The sequence below is a fragment of the Parasteatoda tepidariorum genome, chromosome 8, assembly GCF_982258835.1.
Source record: "Parasteatoda tepidariorum strain Cologne lab strain chromosome 8, Ptep-v5.0, whole genome shotgun sequence".
Lineage (NCBI taxonomy): Eukaryota > Metazoa > Arthropoda > Arachnida > Araneae > Theridiidae > Parasteatoda > Parasteatoda tepidariorum.
The window spans coordinates 32,112,187-32,129,944 of NC_141762.1; the positions used below are offsets into that span (position 1 = coordinate 32,112,187).

A 17,758-nucleotide genomic window follows, 5' to 3' on the forward strand; every position below is an offset into this window, starting at 1 on the left:
ACATATTATTTAAATTGGTTTTAAAGTTTAAAAACAAGTATTGTACTCAAATGAAGAGAAAAAAAAGAACTTCTGAAGAATTTTTAATCTTCATCTCACAGACATTAAATAGCATGCAACAATTTTTTCACAGAACACAATAAGCAAAAACATAATTGAAAGATAAAAAATGTACATTTTAAGAACCAGAAATCTGTAAGAAAAAATTCCTAGTTACAAAAAAATAATCACATATTAAGGGTTTTAAAAGTCTTATACTGCAAACTTTTTATTAAAAAAAAAAATTTCTGCAAAATGAGCTTTCTTGATTATTTACCTTGAGAAAGACAAGTGGGTTTGTTAACAACGACACCATCAATAGAAACTTCTCCATCTTGAGGATATATTGTCACAAGCCCATTGTTGTTGTCAATAAAACAATGGTCTTTTTCTATACCAAAACCATTGATGACAACATCTTTCGGAGGATGTACATCAGGACAGCCAACATAAACACGCCCTGTAATCATTAGTTTTATTTCAGTACAATGCAAATACATGAAGTAGCATTCAAACATTTAAAATTAGATTAATTTTCCTTTAATAGTGCACGTAGCTTTTTATTAATTAAAAAGATAACCCATAAACTTAAATTGTTAAACCAAATTGTGAAAATGATTTTATTGCCTTCACAGTATGGAATAACAAACAATGGGTTTAACTTCCTCACAGAGGGACAATATAAATGATTCACAAAGCAGAAGATGTACTCTTCGCTGATACTCTGTTTTACCTTAATTCATATTACAACTGCAAATCTAACAAGTTGCTTCTCTTAAAGGGTTTGACATTTAATTAATGATGAACACATAGAGCCTAGAATGGTTAATGGTTAACCTTTGATATTGGCGAAAAAATAATGTGATGAAACTACACAACTTGCATAGGAAAATGCATAATTGTTCTTCAAAACTAAGATCAATATACTTGTCATGAAAATATAGATAATAAAGCATTGAAATTCAAAAATGCAGAAGCTCCAATTTGAGTATCAAAAAATTCAACTCTTTTGCATTTTCTAATTTTTTTTTCCTTTAATTGTTGAAAAGTTGGGTAAAAATGTACGAAAATTTTATGCTAAATTTAAATTTAAATTCACTTTCAGATTAAATAACATGGGTAGTATATTGAAGCAGAAAATCACCAGCTGAATGTTTAGAAAGAACCTATACTAATGCTCATAGTGTAAAAAGAATAAAAAAGTTTTTAGCTAAAAAATTTTAAAACCATCCTGTAATTAAACTATTTATTTAAAAATAAAAGATGTAAGTAGTCCATATAAAGTAATAAAAAATTATTTTTCAACAGAAAAATTTAGAAATATGTAAAAAATTTTATTTTATAAAAAAATAAATTAGCAAACCTTTTTATTTCTTGCTTCAAAAATAGTAATAATATGTTTAGCAAACAATCAGAATAGCAAAAGTTAAATACTTCTAAACTTTCATTAAAACATGGTTACATCATTAAATTTATATTTGTAATGTTTAAAGACATAAAAGTTTTATAGCAACATCCAGACTTTGCAAAACATGTAAGGGGTCAATTTGAGACAAGTTCGTTTATCTGGGATTTGAAATCTCTAAATGTTTAAAACAAATTAGAGAATATTCTAATTAAAACCTCAACGATAACATAATTGTCGAACACAGCATGTTGAATTCAATCGAGAAAATTAGCTTTAGAATATATAGAGGCATCATTAATTTGGTGGTCCATTGAAAACTGTTTTATTGACATAACTTAGCATGTTCTTCTACCAAGCACTTTAATTAACTTAGATTAACAGAAGTCTTTGTTCCAAAAAGAAATAGTTTTAATTTCAGCATAGTTAGTTTTTAAAGTGATTAGGATTGAGTATTCACTCACCTTCAGGTAAAGGATGAATAGTTACTGCTGTACTAAGTCTTCCACTACCTAAACTGACAAGATGAGGACCATCAGTTTGTACTTTTAGTGAGCCTCCACTTTCAGAGATAGCCAGAGCATCCTAATAACAGATAAAACATTGATGCACAAAATCAGTTTCAAATAAAGAAAATCATTAACAATAAGCTTCAAATCTGAAAATATATATGTTTTTCAGGACAGGCAAAAATCCACTTTATTTTCGAACCAGTTCAAAAATTGTTTCAAACGGGTCGAAATAAAACTAGCTTTTCATATTGTTATACACACACACACACATTTAGAATGTAACCACATAATAGACAGGTTTGGTCACTTCAATTAAAGTATATGTTGAGGTTTTTTTTTCTTGATATGTTTGATGAAATTATATTAAGTTTACAGATTTTGCTGAGGTTAATGTAACTCTGACATCTTGGTGGTTATCACTAAAGAATATTTATCCAATAGATTGTGAATGTTTTTTTTAATTAATATATTATGCCTTTTTCTTTGTGAAGAAAGAACTACCAAATATTTCAATGGCAATGGTGCACTACCCGCAACCCATAGGCACCAAATGCTGACAACTGTGCCTTGAAACCATAAGTTGGAAGAAATTAAATAAAAGATTTTCCAACTAATTTCAAATTATAACTAAAATTTAGAGGTGTCAAAAGTAATTTAATCTATCAACATTTTAATTTTTTATAAATTAAAATTTCTTTAACCTAAATGTTTTCTAAACAAATACAATTTAAGCATTTATTTAAAAATTACAAGAATTTTGATTTTTTTTTTTTTTTTTTTACCAAAAAATTTTTTTTATTCAAATGATATTTTCTTATTTTATTCACATTTTTAAAGATGCTTCAAGAACTACAGTTTATAAATAGTTAAATTTTATAAATATAATTATAACTGAAATGTTATTCAAAATAAATCATAACATATTTTAAACTTTTTAATGCACTAAAATGAGGCAAAGGTATGAATCAAATTCCTTGCAAAAAAAAAAAAAAAAAAAAAAACTACTGAATAATAGACTAAAAAAAAATCTAAAAATTAATTTTACAGATCGATTTTTTCAATTAAAAAATCCATATAAAATAATTGCACTAAATTTTCCCTTTCTTCTTAATTTGCATTCAAAAAAATCCATAAAAATAAAAACTTCTTATAATGCCATTGCTGTAATTTATTTCACACTAATTACTAACAGCTTATGTAGAATTATGAATTCAATATTTAGAAATATATTTTGTTATTTTTATTAAACTATTGTGGATTATGCCTTCCTTCATCAGTAAAAAACTGTCAGTTCTGAAGGCTATACCTATCTAGAATAAGACGACATGCATAAAAAAAGATTAAATAAAATTTAGTGCTAAATGCTCACTTTGGAGGTGGAAGCTACATCAATAAAACTTCTATTTTCAAATCCAGGTTTAGGTAAAGTAAGAGGAAAGGGATTTGACACCTTCCAAACACCTAGAGAGGTCATATTTTCATCTTGAGTTAATTATTCACTCCAACCTACAAAAAACAATAAAATATATATTCCAACAATTTAAAATTTTAACTTTATATGGCACTTAAATAATCTAAAAGAACAAGGATAAAATATATAGAATCTGTGGTGCAGCTTAAACCTTAAGCAATTTTAATAATAAGCAATAATTAAGCAATAGTTCTTCTAGCTTTCTAATTTAGACATGGGCGTTGTTTGCCAGGGAAGGGGGTGTACGTATGTCCCTTTCAATAATTAGAACTCTCTGTGAAAGTCCCGCTCAATATTCCGGGCTAATAAAGGAAACTTTTATGAATCATCATCCATTTAAATTCAGCAAAGTTAAAATCACGAAAGAGAAAAAAAATAATCAATCATTCTCCAAATATTTAGCAGACACGATATTTTTTTTTTTCTTATGAGGGAAAATTCTTAGAGCTATTGCGATTCAGTATTTTAATTTGCAAATTGCACTCCTACGACATCCAAGAATTTAAAATGCATTTTTTAAATGAGAATCAGCAAAATAAAAAAAAATTTCCAAAATAAAAATAATAAAGAATAAAAAAATGAAATCAGATATAAGTGGGAAGAAAAAAACATCTTTTTATTCAGAAGAAATAACTCTTTTTATTTAATGTACTTTTTTTTATTATTGTTGTTAAAGTTCTATAAATAATATTTTTCCAAATTTATCATTTATATTTCAAGCAAAAGAAGTATCGTTTCAGACTCATTCTAGAACTGAAACTGTTTTCTAAGCTAATCAAATAAATAACAGAAAAATCGCTTTAACTAATGTAATATAAAGTTAAATATTTTTAAAAATATAATTACAATTTATAAAAAAAAAAATTTTTAAAAAACGATTTATTTAGAAAAAACTTTAGGATCATAAAATATTTTTTTAGATACATAAATTAATATAAATAAAACTAATGAAGATTAAAAACAGATCTCTCATAGCAAGAAAAAACATCTTAGTAAATATGCAGTAAAAAAATATTCGGTCCACAGTTAACTTACGAACTTAAATTATCACCAACTAAACTCTAGTAATATAAGAAATAGCAGACGACAGTTGACGCTACTCAACAAAACAATTTGTACAGCAGAAAGTTCTATAGCTTTCAGGCAATCGCTTGAAATCAAATATATCCCGCAGGATCACGTACAGTTTAAATGCTGATAAAAGACCGACTATTCCAGCAGCCAGAAAAATGCGAAGAAAGCAAAAAATAAGAGGGATCTATTGATTACCGGAAACTGACGACAGCCAGCAGGAAACAAATGACAGCGGACTATTATTTTAACTCCCCAAACTGCACAACTCTTTTGGAAACTATTCGCATAACATTTTTATTGTAAGTATTCTTGCCCTAGTTCCTGCAAATTATTCGCACCAATGAATTTTTTTTATATGTATCATAATCAGAAATGCGTGAAAGCGATCATTCTATTCTAAACACCTGGACATTAACAGAGCGAATACAAATTGCTGGATATACCACATGATACATAATAACATTTGGTGAGGGGAAAAATTACTTAACATATTCCTTTTAAAAGACGAACATTAAAAAATAAAATAGTTGAGGGTTAACTTTCACAAAAATAAATTTTTAATTTACATTATAAGTAAGGCATTCCCACAACAGCCAAAGGGGGTCAGGGTTTTTGGAAGTAAAAACTCCACTATTTCATGTCTAGCGGCATGATTGAGTAATATGATTAGCATTGCGCACAGACCGCCTTTACTTCCCATACAAGCTGATACCCATCGATCTGAAGCTGCGTGGATTCAAGTCGCCACTAAGGATAGAATCCTTCAAGTTGAAAAGTGGCGACAATACCTTTACTACAATGTAGAAAATAACAAATGTAAATAAAATATCTTGAAATACGTGGAAATACACTTTTATTATTAAAAATGTCCACCGAATTTTTTTTTTTTTTTCCTGATATTCAAAAGAAAAAATTTTGACCCTTTATTCTCTGTTTTCAATGCAAAAAAATTTAAATTCTGAGAATAATTATTTCTTTATTGAAAAAAAAAACTATTAAAACATAAATCTCACTTATAGGAAACGGCCAGAAGGAAACAAAAATATATAGAGGGATAAATTAAAAGTTACATTATGCAGTAAAAAGTGAAAAAAAAGGAAGAAGAAATTTTTTAAAAATTCATTAATGCCGAACTGTTTTTCATAAGGATTAAAAAAAAATGCATCATAAAATTGGCGGAATTGTTATTTTTTAGTTATAAATAATTTCTTTCTGTAAAACTTAATTAATGACCACGCGGATATACCTGAAAATAATCACTTGCCACTCGCTACGTGGCAAGTCAACAAAAAAAAGTGGCGACTTAAATTAAATAAACAGCCGGTCACTTTTTCCCATCGTTTCTTTTTTTTTTCTCTCCCTCTTTATTTCAATTTTTTTTTATTTGTACAAATTTTCTTGCACGATGAAATCAAATCAGTATGTTTAACTAAATTTTGTAACATACTTATATTATTTTTATTGTTGAAGTAACTTTTTATAGCCGTAGATTATTTCTAGAATAGTTTTTTTTTTTTTTTTTAAATAATAAAATGTAATCTAAGCAACACAAAGCAAAAAGAGGTCATGAAATGAAAAGAACTTATTTGTATCAGTCAATGATTCATTACTTTTGAGGAAAAAGTGGCTATTAAATTATTTGAGTCAACCAGCCAATGGCTATTAACTGATAATTAAAATTTCCAGGTCTATATTTTTCAATGTTTTTCTTTTTCTTTTTCTTTTTTTTTTTTTTTTTTTTTTTTGCAGTATCCAGAAGAAGAAAAAATGCCACGCTTGAAAATCCAATTATGCAACTGCAAAAATGCTTTTACTTGGAATCTCATATTTTCTTAAAATTATGACCAAAAATTTTGTAACTTTACTTTTTCAATATGATTTTCTATTGGAGTTTGAAATATTTGATATTTGTAAACAAAATACAATTGAAAAACTGCGAGCTAGACATTAGTTCAGGGATGGGCAAACTACGGTCCGCGGGCCAACTGTGGCCCTCTGGAAGATTTTAACCGGCCAGCGGATAGAATTTTTATTTGCCGATCAGTGGCAAATATAAACAATATACATCCATTTTCTTGTCGACTATGTTTAAAATTATTTCTATTTTTCCTTTTTCAACAAAGTACTGATGAAGTTTTTGCGTTCTCTATTTTTGTTCTACAAAACATAAATTGATGGAAATAGTTAGCTCAGACAGCTTCAATTGTAAAATGTTGAAAGCAAAAGTTCTTTATAGAATAGCCGTAGATTGGCTCCAACTAGCGCTTGTCTCTCTCGAGGAGCTGACTTATGGAATCTAATATAGTTAAATTGCACTTCACATTTGGCAGACTGCGCATTTTACGCTCCAAAGAGCGGACAATCCATCTGACAATCATCTGAAGCGGACAATCATCTGAAGCAGTCGTTTCTAAATAGTATTCCAAAGTTTTACAAATCATTACCAAAAGCTAGTTTCCGAAATTTAGTATTTCATGCTCAGAAAATCAGTGCATGTTTGCTTAATCTTATATATGTGAGCAAGACTTTTCAACTATGAACCTTAGAAAAAATCATTTCAGAAGTAGAATAACAGCAAAGCATTTAGCCTTGTTCCTTAAAATAAGCACATCTCACTTCCAACCTTAATGTAAGGAACTTTTAAAAATGAAATCGCAATTTCCTTCATCTCACTAAATATTTAAATTAAAACTTGTATGTCACCTTTTTTTCTTAAATTTTGAAGTTTTTACTTGGCCCACCAAACATTTTTTTTTCTTGATTTTTGGCCCCTCGACCAAAAAAGTTTGCCCATTCCTGCATTAGTTGATAAAAGTAGTTGCAAAATTGAAAATTCAATTTAAATGTTTAATATTTTTTCTTCACACTAATATATCAAGAATAATTAGTAGACATGTAGTTGAAAAATAAATGTCCTTGGTACAAAAATACATTTATTATTAGCAATCTTTTCCCCTTCGAAATGTTAATGGCGCTAAGATATACATTAGAAAGCTTTAGAAAAGACAAAAAAATAAGAAATTTGAGAACAGGCAATTCGATCATAATGGTAGACCACAGTAACCATCTATCCGAAGTTTCCTGACCCCAACATGTTTCCACTCATTCCACACTCTCTCTCTTTTTAAGTGTAAACGAAAGAAACTTGATGAGTCAGTGTTAAGATTACAGAGTATTCAATTTATTACAAGAAACAATAACACGGAAAAGGGTAACTTAACTACGAAAATGATAGTTCCTTCCTAGTGAGCCTGGAAAAAGTGTGACGGGAAATTACTTAAAAGCAATCTAATAGCCATTTTTTAAAGCTGTCCAATTATCAGGGTCGCGTCGGCTTAAGTCCCTCCACACTGTTCCGTATAATCGGTGATCTACTGTACATATTTTGACAGTTAATCAAAAAAAAATTTTAAAGAAACTTTTCTGTTTAAATATTTTATTATAGATTAAGTTAAAGCGACAAAGTGTGTTTCAAAAATATGCCTTCTATGCAATACTTTTTTTCTTACAAAATCACGTTTAGAAAAATCAGAATTACTTAAGTAGGCATGTAAACAACTAACATCGTAGCACGAAATACACTATCTAGCCAAAATTGCACGGACAACCTGTGGTCCGAACTCTGAGAGTACTATAGCATATATTAATATAACGTTGGACCCTCTTTTGCATCCATGACAGGCCTGCACACGTCTGGATAGACTACCTACTAGAGATAAGCTCAGGTTCGATTTGGAGGTTCGAGTCCGCCCATGCCCGAAGAATTTTAATTGGATCCCGAGATACATAGGTTTACTTAGCGGAGGAATTCACCTGATCCCGAAATACATAGGGTTACTTAGAGACGGAATTCACCTGATCCTGAGATACATAGGATTACTTAGAGGCGGAGCCCACCTGATTAAGAAAGAGATATACTTTGGATAAAGGTCAAATGTTGCTATCTCGTCACTCGGCTTTTGATGTCTAAACACAAGGAAATTAGTTAATTAAAAACTTTTCTATCACTAATCTGTGAAAGGAAACGTGAAGAGAAAAACTGAACTAACTGAAAATTCAAGATGACTAAAACAAAAATTAAAAAAGAAAATCAAAATATTAAGCTAAATGAAAGTCATTTCACAGTTAGCCTCACTAAGAAAAAGTAACGCATAAAATAAGCAGATCGTTGCAATTTTTATACCTTATAAATTATAAATTGTGTAATGTTTAATAACAAAAACAAAAGTTAGTTTAAAAGTTGTAAAAAAAAATTAATGAATATTTTATCATGAATCCGAGCTTGCCCGAAACCTCTTTTTTGGGTAAACGAGCCAGGGTTCGGACTCAGGCTGAGCCCGTCTCATCTTTACTATCTACTATTTTTTTTATAGGTGGCCATAGAATTAAATAACCATCACATCTGAAGTGAGTGCCGACAGTGAGTAGAGTCGATTTGACTGTCTACGTAATCTGAGTTCTAATTTGTCCCATAAGTGTTCTATGTAATTAAAATCGAGGCACTCTAGTTAGTGGACTCTTTTCATAAACCATGGCTGCACAAGTTTCGAAGAGTGAATGGAGCAGTTATCTAGGAAAAAGCAGCCATGTCCACACACACATATCTCAGATTTCATGTGCAAACAAAAGCAAGCACAGAAACAAAGGTATTCAGGCCAAACCGTAAAAAACGACCCCACACCACCTATCTGGCCATAAGTGCCCGAAAACTTATGGCCAGATAGCTTACAATCTAAAGCAGTGGTTTCCAACTTACATGCGGCCGGGAACCGCAATTAAAAACACCAGTCAAATGGCGGGCCGCAACATTTTTAAAATTTTATATCGGACTCTTATGTTTGAAGGAACATTAAATATTACTGTCAGATTTTTATCAAAGTTTTTTTAATGTCAAAAAGCGAAATAACAAGAATTACAAATAATGCTTGTTACGTATCATTTTGAATCTTTTCTTAATCAGAAACTTAGTGACAAGATTTTTTTTTCTTTTAAATTCAATTCTGTGACTAATTAACAGTTTTTTTTCGACTTATTAGGAATTATAGCAACAACAAAAAAATTCTCGAGCACCTGAAATTATTTTTTTTTTCTTTCTGCTCATGCGATATTCAATTCAAGGAATTTAAATAAAACAAGATATTCTTTCCCTCTTTTTATGCTTTTTTAAAATTTAAAAATGTTAATAATTTCGTCCAAAATGAGTAGTTTCAAAAAGTTAAATGGGAGAATTCCTTCGAGAAAATTTCTGATACGCACATGATGAATTATATTCACAAAATAGAAAAGAAAAACGAAATTAGAAAGAGCAACATGCACGATTATTTTTGTATCAAAATAAATATTTTCTTGGGTGCAAAACCTGAGAGATAAATTTTTTTGCAGGTATTCTTAAATTAGGTATTCTTAAACGAAAGAAAAGCATTTTTTTAAATCGATATAGATTTTTTACGAAAATTGTCCGCAAAAAAACGACAACGAATATATTTTAGTTCGCGGGCCATAAAAAAAGGTTTCGCGGGCCGCCAGTTGATAATCGTGAAAATTAATTATTATCTGAAGCAACAAGATTTCAGAGAGTTAATGGATGAAAGAATAATTGTTGGTAACACTTTTTTCTAATCGCATTACTGTAAACATGAAAAAAATAGTTATGGTTATAAGTAGGACTTATGGGTAATATTTGTTTTAAGATTTGTTGTCTGACAATGATACCAACAAGATGTCGCTGCTGTGTGTATAAGATTGTTAGAAATGACTGTTACAAGTTCCAGTAATAAATATATTTTGGCAATATTTTGAAAAAATATATAACTATTAAAAAGTAATAAGAAAAGATAACACAAACTCAAAATGCACCCATATTTTGATTAGCACATAGATATTCTGATTCATATAATGTATCTTATTAATTACCTAAATATTTATTCTCATTTTTAAAACGTGGAATATAATCTAATCAAAAATCAACATTATAAATACATTTGTGAAGCATTTTAATCAATAAAAATATTTAAAAAAATTTCAATAAACGTTCATTAAGATAAAGCGGTTGTTTATTTTAGAAAATAGAGCGTTGATTTATTCTCAGTAAGCGGGAGTTCAACGTCCATTTGCCTCAACCTTTTACGAAATACTACATAATTATTTTTAAGAAATATTTTGTTTTTATCTTAGCAAAACTTGCTTTGAAAATTCAAACTCCTTAGGAAGAAGGAAATGGATTTATTTAACTGATGAAATACATCTTCCCCACGCTACTTAGCATTCTTTATACTGTTTTAAACGAACCATTATGCGAAAGCAGTGACGAGGATGAAAAGAGGCTTTTTTTTATATTATTGATAACCGCATACTAAAGCATTTTTAAAAGCGTTTTCAAGAAAACTAACATACAAAAACATCCTTTTTATTCATTCCTGGTTATATATGTGAGTCATCAATCCATATAGAATAGCATTGAAGGTCTACATGTTGCTTCCCATTAAAAAAAATATTTAACTCTGTTTAATATCATTATTTAACATAACAACTCTGTTTAATATCATTATTCAGCACACGTTTCAATATTATATTTTTTGCCAGTGAAACATACTCCCTTTGCAGAAGTTTGCGGGATACTCAAATTCAGGTATTTTACAAACTGTAATGAATAGAAATAAAATATATTTTCTGGAGAAAAAAAATTGAGGGGTGGGGAGATTTATTAATAGACTTTATAAAAAAAATAGTTGCAATAATTCACAATTAAAGAGCTTCGTGTATGAAGAAACTAAGTAGCATTTTCGAAAGAAAAAAAAAATAGAGATTTCTCGGGAAAAGATCATATTTTAGTATTATATAACTACATAATATTACGTACTTAGCGAAGTGTATAAATTTCATACACTTCGCTCAATTTCATACTCAATACAGAAAAGAAAATCTTAAAAGTGTTTTCAGAATGTCAGAGAGTTTGTGCATTTTGCAGCAAAAACAAGGAATTGTCTATTGTAAAAATTAAAAATACAAAGGCAAGGCATAATCTTTATTTCCTATTGTCAGTCAACGTATTAATTTAAAGTTAATTTATTAAAATATCACTGAGAATCTTCATCTGCACAGCTCTTCATTAATTTCTAATGCAGAAGTACATTGCACCTCAATACAAGAACTTAAATTTTCAATATGAGAACTATTAAAATATCACTTAGAATCTTCATCCAGTCAACTCTTTATTTCTAATGCAGGTACTACATCACGTTTCAATATAAGAGCTTTAAGATTCATTCCTATCTGAAAATATAAATGTTCTTGGCTTTCGGCGAAAGAACTTTCTTAAAATTGAAAAAAATAGCAACGTACCATTACAGTGGGGACTTGAATAAACTCAATTTAACTCGTGTTGCCTGCCTTGATAGGTAGGTGGTGATGACTATTTACACCCTTGACTGATTTCTGATTGCTAATAACTTAATTATAAGGGTAACATGAACAAACATTGCTATGAGGAGATGAGTTAAAGTAGCTCTAAGATAGTACGGTTTGCAGAATAAGGGGGAAATTGCATAAAATATAAATTACGCTATCAAATCTTATGCTTATGTATGTTTTACAAGCAATTGTTAAAAAAAATAATCAATATTTAATTTTTTTTATATGTATTAGATTTTTTTGAAAACAATTAATACATGACAACAGCCTTTACGATTATTCATAATTGTAATATTGTAAATTTTTGCACCATGTATAAAATCAATAATTAAATTCATAGTATATGACAATTATAGGTTCAACTTTGAAATGCAAGAACATCTAAAAAAAAAATTACGATTAAAAATAGAAGTAATATTTAATGGAAGAGACTATACAAAGCAAATTCAAACACAAATGTTATTATGTGCACGATACAGTGAATTCTTGAAAATGGAATTAATATTTAATGGAGGTGTCTAAACAGCCCCAATTCAAGCACAAAATTATTATAGTATAAACAATGTAACGAAATCCAACATTATAAATTGAGTAAAACACAGAAATAATAGGGAAATCAAACAAAACAAAGATCATGGAGAGCTTTGAGTTCATATCTAATTAAAGGTGGAAAACGTAAACTAACTCGAAGAGATTCAAAACATAATAATAATAATAATAGATCAGTTACAGGTATTTTTATTTTATAACCGCCATTGAACAGCAGAGCCAATTTTGGGTTTACGTCAACTATTATTCAACTCCGTACCCTTGTAATTTTGAACCAGTCCAGAAGACAGGAAATACTCCTGGACCAGTCAGTACCCCCAGAGGTATGATTTGTTATGGCAACATGGAGGACTTAGTGACTTGACAGATTCAACGTGCATCAGTCACCATCACAAATGTCTTCAGCCGGCGGGGATCGAACCCACGACCTCTTGAACATGAGCCCAGTGCCCTACCAACTAGGCTTTCAGGGCCTTGAGTTACAGGTATAGATCAAAATAATGGAAACACTTCAATACAAATTCTATCTAAACCATTTTTCTTTTAGCAACGAATGTTTCGGAAGATTTTACATGGCAAAACTGTTGGATCAAATCGAAAGATCATGCTTTAACTTTTAGAAATGATGGCATTTTTACCCATGCTAAGATAAGATCAACCAGATGAGCGTTGGAAGCTAATAGCTTCCCAATTCAATAACTTTCTAGCTTTAATATCAGTAGTTCTGAAATCATTTTATAGGATTGCAATATTTATAAGAATGCTTTTTTTTTAAATATAGTGGTATTGAAAACGGAAATCAGCTTTTAACTTTCTAAGCTCATTTTGGCCGCTCTAATTTTTGCATGGGTAAAAAGGACACCATTTCTAAAAGCTTTAAGCATGGCCTTTCAAATTGATATAACAGCTTTTCCATGTAAAATCATCCGAAACATTCGTAGCTAAAAGAAAAATGGTTTACATAGAATAAGTATGGAAGTTTTTTCCATTATTTTCATCAACCTCTGAATGTTGCTTGGATCACAACACACAAGTTTTTATTTTAGAATCTATTTTAACATGCCTAATTTCTTTCATTTTCAAATGTTGTATTACTTCTTGTTTTGCAATTGCCTACTTTTGAAAGCGTTTCGTTTTTTCATAATTATCGTATATTGTTCATCCTATAAATAGAAAGTTTTACATTTTTATATGTACCATTTGTTTTGTATTTTGCAGTTTCATACAGAAAATGATAGATGCTGTTTCATATATGTAGAATATTTGCTGTTTCATTTTGATGCTACAGTTTCATTTTCCCATGTAATGTTATTGGTTTCATCTGCAAAAATGAAATTTCATTTATGATTTAATTATATGTTCTTTCGAACTACATGTTGCAGCAAAGTAAGTTACCAATCTGATATAATTATGTATTATTTTGTGTCGAATAATACTCATAATCTCACAACTTGACTTATGCCCCTCACTATAATTGCTACATTACTGGTTAAATTTCAAATAAATCTCTCCCTTGCAAACAGAAACGACGGTTTGACGCAAACCTTTAAATAAAAAAAGCAATAAAAAACTAATCAGATAAATAAAAAGATTGGCCAAGGACGAATATCTTTCGAAGTGTCTAATTATCGTAAATTGTTTATTAGCGAGGTCCCCACTTGCGTCACAACAGAAACCTATTTCAGAAATTAAGGCAAATTTGCTAAAAAATAAAAGTAATAGCTTAAGATGCCAGAGGTATGAAAGAATCAAAATGGGTTTTTCTTTTGGAGGAAAAAAAAAGGAATAAATTTAAAAAACAAGAAATCTCTCGTTTTGCACTTAATCCTCAGATGAGAAAAAATTATTTTCATAATTAAAAAAATGAGTAAATTTTTTTTAAAAAAATTCAGGAAATAAAAAGAAGTTTAAGACAACAAGAAAAGTCAAAGTTGAAAATTAGAATTAAAATTATTATGCTCATTTTAATAGAACCTAGACTAATCAAGATTCATGGTCATTGGTTTTCCCAATGGCAATACTACAGTGATAGTAAAAAAAATTCACATAACTCAATTTCAGTTTTTTTTTTATTTATTTATTTATTTAAATTTTAAGGCAAAAAACACAACTATATTCTGAACCTAGAAAATTTAAGATCAGTTTAATCCTTAAAAAATGTCATTATTACTGCAAATTGAATACATTTTAGACAGTTGAATCACATCTCATGGCAAGGTGCCAAATAACTTCGTCTCCAGAGATAAAGAGGTTAAAAAAAATCAATTAACCTTATGCAAATTTGATCTAAATCAATTCAACGTCTTTTCATTACCATTTTTAATAAGGTAATTTGATGTTATTCCTATCTCGCAAGCATGCTCTTATTCATTCTTTTACGACTTTCATCATAATCATAATTTCTAATTTTTTGAAATCTACAATCACCCAGATCTAAGAATAGGGCAGAGTAAATACGATCTCAGGGTTAAGAAAGTTAAAAAAGAGTGAGATTTATAGCTTCTTGCGTACATAATTTCCAATTAACAAGGTAGAGAGTGTCACTATGTTGCCGCATTCTTTTGAGGAGGAAGCGAAATTGAGAAATAAAGAGCGTGAAAGGGTGAAGGAAATGTGAAAGAAAACAGAAATTTTCTTCTCTTTTAATGTTTGGAAAGCATACAGAGTGAGTAAAGTAGGCAATGTGACTTGTTTTTGGTGCAGAAAATTACAGCATAAAAACTACAGAAGATTTTTTTTCTCCCTCCCACAAAGAAAAGCTACATAAAACAAGAGAAGAAAAAGAAAAGGCCAAATGCAACCAATATGCTAAGAACATATCAAACTAATTTTCATTTTATGCAGACTAAATGCATCGCCAACTGGAAATAAAAAGAGAGAGAGACTTGAAATATTGCATAGTTAAAAAGAAGGCAGACATTAAAAACTGAATTTCCATTTTTGCATTTTCTAAAAACAAAGTATGTAAAATAAGACATTAAAATTATTTTCCAAATTCGAACTTATGAAGAGTTACAGCAACCGACTTGTTTATCATCCAAGCACATGCGAATCTAGGCTGTTTTTCGAAGGCTCAGTCGTCATATGAAATTGTGCTTTTTTGCAACATGCTATTTTCAAAACTGCTGTGAGCTTCCAACAGTTGCTCATGACTGTTACGTCAAGTTTAGCCTATCTACAGTAATATGTAATTGTCATTACATATTACTCCGTCGTAATATGTAATTGTGCTTTTTTGCGAATAATATGCTACTTTTATAACTCCTCCATGCAACTGTACTCATGACTGTTAGATCAAATTTAGCCTATCTATAGGCAGCGTAGCTTACGCTTGTTTTGAAAATGGCACAAAACGTCAATATGGAAAAAAGGTACAGCTTTGTGAAAATGAAAAGCGTTAGGTCTAATTTTTAATAACTTACTCCAATGCTGCATAACCAAATGTATTATGTCACCAAATAAGCGAATTTTATAAAAGTTTAATTACTTTTAAAATATTCAAGTTATTTGGCTGTTCTAAAGCTCAGATAATTCTTTAAGGCAAAATTATGTAGATAGTTTAAAATCATGGTATTGCTTCAAGTGTAGGGCACTTAAACTATAGCTTTTTTATTTTCTTTGGTGACACAGCTTCGAAAAACAGCATTAATGCTTATACTGAAAATGGCGTAAAATGTCATTGCGAAGAAACGCCTAAATTTTTAATATTTAAAAACTTACTCCAATGCTGTGTTATTTGGACTCGAAGAAATTTGTAAAACCGAAAATAAAGCAGTGATTTTGACTTTATTTCGGTGGAAAAATGTCGCCAAATTATTCTTTTTTTAAGTTTAATAACTTTAAAATATTTAAGTATTTTATCCGTTCTAAAGCCCACATCATTCTTCAAGGCAAGACGACATATATAGAGTAAAATGATAGCTTTGTTCTAAATTCTAAGTGTAAGGTACTCAAAACGGGCTTTTTTTTTCTTTTTTTTTGAAAGAGTTTTGAAAAATCAAGTTTAAACTAATCGCGTTCTTCAGGATCTTCCCAACAATTCTTCGCAAGCTCTTCCCATCAATTCTAACCTTGTACGACTGATCTCTCAGTAAGAAACTATTCTTTTAGTTTCCTTTTGGGTTTTACAAAATTTTAGATCAAATTCTCCATATTGGTCAACAAATAAGCAGCAAACTTGAGCGTGTCCGTAGAAAATTTTGATAACGGTTCGAGAGTCATGTAAACGATAACCAGGGTTCGTAGCCAAATATTTCAACAAAAAATAAGCACCTTTGAAGTACTTTTTAAGCACTTAAAAATTATTTTTAAGCACTATATAGATTAACAAACTCTCACCAAACTCGGCTCAGTAGACGCATATGCGGACTCGCAAGTATTTCATCAAACATGTAAAATGATAGGCGCTTTCATGCGCTTTGAACCGACGATAGGCAGAAATGGATTGTGGTCGAATGAATTGTGAAAACGTTTATTAGAACTAAGTGAAAACCACGCTTTTGGATAATACGTGCTGAAAATCGACATGGTAAAGAAAAAAAATCTCTTTTTCGGAATATCAAGCACTTCTTAAAAATACCCAATGAAAAAAGCACCTTCAAGCACTTTTTAAAAAGGCTACGCACCATGGATAACCACAACTTTTCCAAAAAATACTTCTTTTTTTCCATTTTCCAAAAGCATATGGTGAGAAAGAGAATGCGTTATGTTTCGAAAAACAGGCTAACTTTGAGAGCAGTTATAGCGACCAATATAGACTTCAACAACATCCAAGCACAAATGAATCTTCGAACTTTAATCGCTTTTTTTTAAAAAATATATATTTTCCAACCTCGTCCAACTGAAAAGAAGGTGTTCATCTAACTTACATGAGATTGCATAGAATCGAATTTTTCACATTGAGAATGTATTCAACAGCAAATATGAACGTGTCTGAAGAAAATTTTGATAATAGCCTAAAGCACGCGATCATGACTTTAAATTCTGGACTTCTTCACGACTTTCAAGAAATGAATTATACTAAAATATTTTAATGAAATTTCTTTCATTTTTGTTAAAATTAATTTTATTAACTTTTTGCCACGATATAACTTGTAGCAATTATTTCAAAGCAATAGCTTGCAAAATAACAAAAATTTTAAAGTAAACTTAGTTAAAACGTTAAATAATATCAAAACTTTTTTTTTCTTTTTTTTTTGTAATGGACAGTTATATAACAAAAGAGAAAAAGTTGGTGCTAATTTTAAGAAAAATAAACAAGGGCTTAATACTACCACTATATATCACCATTAAGTGAAC

The 17,758-nt window shown here is 29.6% G+C and overlaps 1 protein-coding gene across 3 annotated transcripts in view; it reads right to left on the reverse strand.

Moving 5' to 3' along the window:
* Window positions 1–17,758, reverse strand: part of LOC107438520 (uncharacterized) — a 121,440-nt gene that overhangs the window by 60,498 nt on the left and 43,184 nt on the right. For 2 of the 3 annotated variants that reach the window (XM_016050826.5, XM_071181547.2), the window contains exons 2-4: window positions 3,326–3,462; window positions 1,909–2,029; window positions 317–499 (exon numbers count right to left, since the gene is read on the reverse strand). In XM_016050826.5, the coding sequence (XP_015906312.2) occupies window positions 317–499; window positions 1,909–2,029; window positions 3,326–3,430 (409 nt within the window). In that variant the 5' untranslated portion in view covers window positions 3,431–3,462. Of the gene's footprint in view, window positions 1–316; window positions 500–1,908; window positions 2,030–3,325; window positions 3,463–4,462; window positions 4,639–17,758 lie in introns of those variants that run through there. The other variant, XM_071181546.2, reaches the window with a different exon arrangement.